We start from the raw sequence: 7,217 nt of genomic DNA, 5'->3' as shown, positions 1-7,217 counted from the left end.
GTGCGGCCCAAGTTGCTCTTCCCGAGCGATCAATCGTTAATTTGCCTTCACCTGTCACAGTCGGCAGGTAGTGATGACGCCGCATAGTCACGTTGCCTAGTTCGTCCATCTGGCTCCTAAGTTGCTGACTGGGCACCACCTGGGAGAGTAGTTGTGATTGCTGTGGGGCGATCCCCCACACTGGGTGATCGGAAAAGAATCGGGCGGTTATTCACCTGTGCTCAGTGAGTCATGACCGTTATTTTAATGCGAAAGCATTTCTAGGCTATATCGATGGTGTCGTGTCACCAAACCGTGTCACCAAATAGTGTCTGAAGCAGTTCGGGCGTTCTGAGAAGAGATAGCATAAAACGAATGGCTGTAATTGAGAGAGGCTGATGTGAGGATGAGGCGCACAAAAGTTGATGTCACTCGGATGATTAGTTATTTAATTAATGAGAGCTAAAATTTCAAAAAGTAGAGTACGGATTTGAGCGTAGCGAGTGGTTGGGAAAAAAAATAGGTGGGCGGGGAAGTACCGTGGCGGTAAATTCCAAAAAGAATCGTGGCGCCAAAATTAAAAACTCAAAACGGAAATTGAAATGAAAAGAGCGTATAATAAGAGTGAATGTGAAGAATTAAGGCAATGGGTTACAGCAATTGGGGAAATCGATGAAACATCGAGCCTTGCAATCAGCAGAGGGAATCAAGCAATCTATAACTAATAAGTCAGTCGAAAAGAAGGACAAATAGGGGCAAACCTTGCCGAGGAAGCGTGAATGCTTTCGCATTCCTGCAAAGCGGGCTGATGCAGCGACAACTAACGCTTTTTCGCTCACAGAACCGAAGCCGACAACATCGACAACTGATTTTTTGGCACACGGGGCATTAAGGCAATCGCGTTAGCATGGCTAAATGAGAATTGTCAACCGCTCAGTTTCCAAGCAACATCTTCGAAGAGGCACATTTGTGCAAAGCGTAGCGGAACTTCAGTTGTGCAGAGCAGGCGAAGACGGTCAACTCTAGCACTGAACTTACACGGCTGTCCACTGCCGCGGCCACTTCACTAGGAACGCGTAGTTGGTTCAGCACTGTGCCAACAATTATTGCTTCTCGTACTGATGCGGGTAATATTTTTTTGGAAGCATGGAGCAGTAGTGCCTTTTTCGCAAGAATCTAGCGGTAATTTTTGGCGGTGCCGTGTCAGCTGTTTTCGCTTGCCTTAAGCGGAAGATAGAATACACACCCTGTGAAGACAGCGTTATGACAGATGCCGTCTTTTTTTGTTTTTCTCAAGGTCGTCTCAGTATTAAAGGAACAAAAGTAGTCACATGGAAAAAAAGTGGGTAGAGCAACCTGTAGGCTATTTCTTTGTTCAGAGTAATGCACTTCTCATTAGAGGTCGAAGGGTTGAAATTATGAGTGCTCAAGGAATTATATGAGTGACATGCTTCCTCAGACATAATTAAGGTTACAGCCAAGCTGCCTCTTCAGTTTTGTGTCACTGAACTGATAGGTAGAACCCCAGGTGGTTGAAATTATTTCGGAGCCCTCCACTACGGCACCTCTTTCTTCCTTCTTTCACTCCCTCCTTTGTCTTTTCCTTTTACGGCGCGGTACAGATGTCTAACGGTATGTGTGACAGATACTGTGCCGTTTCCTTTCCCTAAAAACCAATTATTATTATTACGAACAGATGGGAACAAAAGTCTCGCCTGCTCATTTCGGAAATAAATGTTTTAGCCATTGGCATGCTGCAACCAGAGAGAAGAAAACGAAGACATTAAAGGGTCATGCGCTACAGCGTTGACGCTGGCGCAAGGTCGCAAAGACCGTTGTTAGAATGTTACCTTTTCTCGTCCCCTGAAGGTGGCTCCTTGGTGTTGCATCCCTGAGGGCGATAAGCCCGGCCTGCAAGAGCAAGAGCATTTTTCGTCGACTGAGGCGAACGAGCGGCGGCTGCAATCCTTCCCCTGAAGACATCTGCTGCTCTCGGCTCTCGGCAGGTGAGGAACCTCGCTTGTTTCTGCTTGCTCACGAGACCTTAAATAGTTATTTCGACATCTAGAACTAACTTGAGGAAGCAATACACCGAGGTTAACTAGATACACACAAAATATGTCGACAGGCTAATAAGGCAGAGAATGTCATTTTGTAAGCATCAGGTATGTTTGCGGAATTATGTTGTGACATTTTCATTTGCGTGCTGCAGGAAATCTTCGCGTTGCAGTTCACGTATACGCGAGGATTCCAGTTTCTCCGCAGAAGCTCGGTCTGTGTAGAAAAGGTAAGCATCGAAAAAGCGTGTAGCTATGATGAATGCCTTCCTCGAAACCAATTTTTCTATTTCCTGCGTCCCATTTGCAGAATGATAAGAGATCAGAGAGAGCACAGAGATTTTAGACAATATCATGGACAACGTTGAACGTTTGGGTGATGAGCACTCTGCCCCTGTTGCCTTTCCGGAGCGCAAGGACTGCGCGGTAATCGCTGATCAACCCCGATCGCTGGACGCAGCGGCCGCCATCTATAGTGGCGACTGCAATGAGGACTGCAGCCCGAGCATTAAACAAGCAGTCACCAGTCCTCTACTTGATCTGTTCAAGGATGACGGCAGCGGCCGTCATTTGGCCATCAATGTCAACAACGTGCCCAGCGAGACACAGGCTCCATGCGTCGTGGAACATACCTTCGTAGAGACCTGTACGGTTCCTGCAAATGGAGATTTAAAAAATGGTTCGTGGAAGAAAAGAATGTCAGGGGAGCTCCAGGCTCGTGGTGGAGTTTCTACAGTGGAGGAGTCAGAGCCGAAAGGTGCTTCACAGCTTTCAACGCTTGCGGCTCCAGTACAAAGCATGGGCTTCCACGCCGATGAAACACCAGACATATTTAAGCCCAACCCCTCCTCCTCTGGCACTGCTCTTCGCAGTAGCAGCCCCTTTAAAGATGATGTTTTCAACATCACACATTCTAGCAGCGATCTACTGGCGGCAGTCAACGAGGACGCGGCGGAATCACCGGTCACCGGTAATGCCGTGGGCAAAGTGCCGCCCCTCAGCAGTGTGACCCCAGCCGTCGGAGAGAAGCTAACTAAAGGCGGTGCCCCGGCCTGCCGTAGCCGCAACTGCCGCCAGCTCACCGTGGACGAGATGGCGTGCCTGTCGGACAAGCTGCTGGTTCTAGATTCACTCACGCAGCCACCCGTAGAGAAAAATTTTCCCGCCGAAGAAAATAAAGGTAACAAAGCGAAGCAGAACCCTGGAGCCGTGTGCCCAAAATTTTCGTTGCGCGGCCTTCAGCCTGAGGAGCTTCGTCGCCAGAGGGATGAGGCTTACAATCGTGTGGACAGCCTAGAAGAATTAATCACCGTGCTAAAAGTTTTTTATGACAGCGATTTCAAGTTCATGCTCAGTAATCTGAGGAAACTGGAAGAGGAGAACCGTAGGCTGTCAGGCGCCAACGAGGAGACAAGGCTTCTGATGCAGGAGTTGCTGTCAATGCGGGGCGACTCCTCCCTGCCGGATCCTGTTTGCGACCAATTGGAGCTGTATATGGAGACAACGCCGCTCCTCCGCAGTGTTGCGCCAGCCTCCGGAGACAATCTGACTGAAGCCGGTGCCCCGGCTGGCAGTAGCCGTGACTGCCACGAGCTCCCCATGGGCGAGATGGCGTGCCGGTCTGACAAGCTTCTGCCTGTAGATTCACGCACGCAGGCACCCTTCGTGGAAAACTTGGAGGCCGTACACAATTACGGTAAAAAAGGGAAGAAGAAACCTAGCCCCGTGTGCCGAAAATTTTCGTTGCTCGGTTTACAGCCTGAGGAGCTTCGTCGCCAGAAGGACCAGCTTCTTCTTCGCCAGAGGGACGAGGCTTACGATCGTGTGGACCGTCTAGAAAACGAAATCACCTTCCTGAAAGAGTTTAGTGACCGCGATTCCAAGTTCATGCTCAATAAGGTGAGGAAACTGGAAGAGGAAAACCGTAGGCTGTCAGGCGCTAACGAGGAACAAAAGCTTCTGATGTTGGAGTTGCTGTCAAGACGGGGTGGCTCCTCACTGCCGGATGCTGGTTGCGACCAAGTGGAGCTGCAGGTGGCGACAAAGCCGCCTCTCCGCTGTGTTACGCCAGCCGCCGGAGACAATCTGACTGAAGCCGGTGCACCGGCCGGCAGTAGCCGTAACTGCCGCCAGCTCCCCATGGGCGAGATGGCGTGCCCGTCCGACAAGCTTCTTTCGGCAGATTCTCGCACGCAGCCACCCTTCGTGGAAAATTTGGACGCCGTACACAATATCGGTAAAAAAGGGAAGCAGAAACCTGGCCCCGTGTGTCCAAAGCTTTCGTTGCGCGGCCTACAGCCTGAGGAGCTTCGTCGCCAGAAGGACCAGCTTCTTCGTCGCCAGAGGGACGAGGCTTACGATCGTGTGGACCGTCTAGAGAAAGAAGTCACCTTTATGCAAGAATATAATGACCGCGAATTAGAATTCATGCTCAATAAGGTGAGGAAATTGGAAGAGGAGAACCATAGGCTGTCAGGCGCGAACGCGGAGCAAAGGCTTCTGATGCAGGTGTTGCTGTCAAGACGGGGCGACTGCTCCTTGCCGGATGATGTTTGTGACCTAGTGGAGCTGCAGGTAGAGACAAAGCCGCCCCTCCGCTGCGTTACGCCAGCCAACGGAGACAATCTGTCTGAAGCCGGTGCCCCGGCCGGCAGTAGCAGTAACTGCCTCCAGCAATCCATGGGCGAGATGGCGTGCCCGTCCGACAAGCTTCTGCCTGTAGATTCACGCACGCAGCCACCCATCGAGAAAAATTTGCACGCCGTACAAAATAATGGTAAAAAAGGAAAGCAGGAACCTGGCGCCGTGTGCCCAAAATCTTTGTTGCGCGGCCTACAGCCTGAGGAGCTTCGTCGCCAGAATGACCACCTTCTTCGACGCCAGAGGGACGAGGCTTACGATCGTGCGGACAGCCTAGAAAAAGAAATCATCTCACTGCAAGATATTTCTGACCGCGATTTCGAGTTCATGCTCAATAAGGTGAGGAAACTAGAAGAGGAGAACCGTAGGCTGTCAGGCGCCAACGCGGAGCAAAGGCTTCTGATGCAGGAGCTGCTGTCAAGACGCGGCGACTCCTCCCTCTCGGATGCTGTTTGCGATGAGCTGGAGCGGTAGGTTGAGGCAAAGCTGCAAAATTAGATGCTGCTGAGGGAGGAAGAACTGCGAGATCTGAGTGCAAATTTCCAGCGCTTGCGTAAGGCCTCGAAGGAGAATTTCCGAGCTGCCAGCGACGACATCCGCAAGCTGGACACCACAACACAGCGCGTGCTGAAGACCCCTTAAACAGCGTTCGACGTTCTGTCCCACTCCACAGTGCTCGACCAGCTGCTGCGCAACCTCCCTAGTGGAGGCGGCAGTACGAAGGAGACTAAAAATGAGTTTAATTATGACCCAGCACACCACGTGCCGGCAGCGTTGTCAAAGGCAAGACTTCCACTGGTTTCTGGAGTCATTCCTTCAAAACGATCATGTGTGTTGTGGTCTACAAGCCATGGCAAACCAAGGAGAATGGGCTTCTTTTAGACCTGACATGAAGGACTCTACACTACCGCTTACAGTGACCTCAAATTCAAAGCCGATCCTGTCTGCTCGAAGTGTGCTCCAGAATAAAGCGGCTTGCAGCTGTAACAGTGTGATATGTCTGCTATAGAGCCCACACATCCAAAATATTTTCCTTCAAACTTACAGTTTTCTTGGGTTTTTGCACGAATAAGGAATTTCATTTCGCTGTCGTGAGTGCTTTATTTCAGTTTTTGAGTGCCTGATGCGCAAATGCTTAGGCACTGTGTCTCGCATTGGTGAAGACTGAGGCCAGCAGCCGTCGGGTTGTTTAGGTGAGAGCCTTGAAAAGGTTTCATGAAAAGGGTGGTTTAAAAAAGAAGAAAATCTGGAAGAAATTGTAACCCGCGCAAAGCGTCTGTTTAGAAAGATATGATAATTAAGCAGGTAATTATAAGACTGTCTAATCTTCAGTTATCAAGTATTGCTGAATTAGATATAACGGAGAGTTCGAAGCCAAGGACACGCCGATACGCTCAATACCAGCTTTTGAAAAAAAGAAAGCTGCTCGCTAAAGCCCTGCACCGAGAGGAACGACTGGAGAAGTAACATCTCCGGGTCGGACACCCTTCCTGATTGGGATTTTATAACGTTGCAAAAATGCGCTCCCTGCAGCTATTGCCCACATTCATAATGCGATTATAATCCCTATTATCTTGAACTTGTTAAGTTTATTAGGCACTTTTCTGATCCATGCACAAATAAAGGGTGTCTGGGTGCACACTACTGCCCTCGCATCGTGACTAGCAAATACATGCAACAAAACAGTGCAAATCGCTTTTGCGAGGACTTTTTATAATTGAGGCAACAATTTAGTGAATTGGGCAAGATCTCATGGTCAGTGTTCACTTCAATTACATGAATGCTGCTATCAGGCACTACGGTTTACTTATTAGCTAGCAAATATTCGAAAATAAAATTAAAACAGCTCTAAATAGACACGCTTGCGCACACACATGTTCCCTGCGGTCGCTGAAATGAAGGTAAAAACAGACATTCAAGGAGCTATCATTGGCCAGCTCCCTCACCGCGTTCGGATCGCTGTGCAAGTCCGTGTGGTTCTCCGCGAGGGCGCTGCGGATGTTATACAGTGAGTCGGGCGAGTCGATGATGAAGCACGCCCGGAAGAATCTTCTGTGCGGCTAGACGTTGGTCTCAACCGGTCGCTCGCACTCATCCTGCTAAGCTGTGTCAAAGCTAGCTCAAGCTGTTTAGCGTTCGCCTTTATGTCAGCCACATTGTGTTCATAGAGAGTATATTCGTAAAAATCGGGTAACTGATCTTGCTGAAAGTGGTCAGGGTGGAGATTTTTCTGCAGGCACCGTTACTTAATAACTACTCTGTTTCGGGTCGCCTGCACCAGAGGTCATTATTATAGTAAGAGAGAAGACCTGTGTGGGGGGGGGGGGGGAGGAGGAGGATTGGGTTTCAGATTCAGCGAGTGGCTGGGAAAACAAGAAGGTGGACGGGAACGTACCATTATGCCAAATTCCTAAATAAATCGTGGCGAAATATTTAAAAAACTCAAAATGGGCAACTGACATGAAAAGAGGGTATAATCAGAGTGAATGTGAATAATAATGCCTTAGGTTACAGCAATTGGGCAAAATGATGAATTAACAT

At 49.4% G+C, this 7,217-nt stretch overlaps 1 protein-coding gene across 1 annotated transcript; it reads left to right on the top strand.

Moving 5' to 3' along the window:
• Nucleotides 1–1,780: 1,780 nt before the first annotated feature.
• LOC144101939 (uncharacterized) lies at nt 1,781–5,663 on the top strand. Its single transcript, XM_077635180.1, has 3 exons — nt 1,781–1,985; nt 2,192–2,266; nt 2,347–5,663. The coding sequence occupies exon 3, from the start codon at nt 2,391–2,393 to the stop codon at nt 5,148–5,150; it is 2,760 nt and encodes a 919-aa protein (XP_077491306.1). The 5' UTR covers nt 1,781–1,985; nt 2,192–2,266; nt 2,347–2,390; the 3' UTR covers nt 5,151–5,663.
• Nucleotides 5,664–7,217: the final 1,554 nt, after the last annotated feature.

This window comes from Amblyomma americanum, chromosome 1, assembly GCF_052857255.1.
Source record: "Amblyomma americanum isolate KBUSLIRL-KWMA chromosome 1, ASM5285725v1, whole genome shotgun sequence".
In the NCBI taxonomy this organism is placed as follows: Eukaryota; Metazoa; Arthropoda; class Arachnida; order Ixodida; family Ixodidae; genus Amblyomma; species Amblyomma americanum.
The sequence above is the reverse complement of the archived record's forward strand: the minus strand, read 5'-3'. Positions and strand labels throughout refer to the sequence as shown.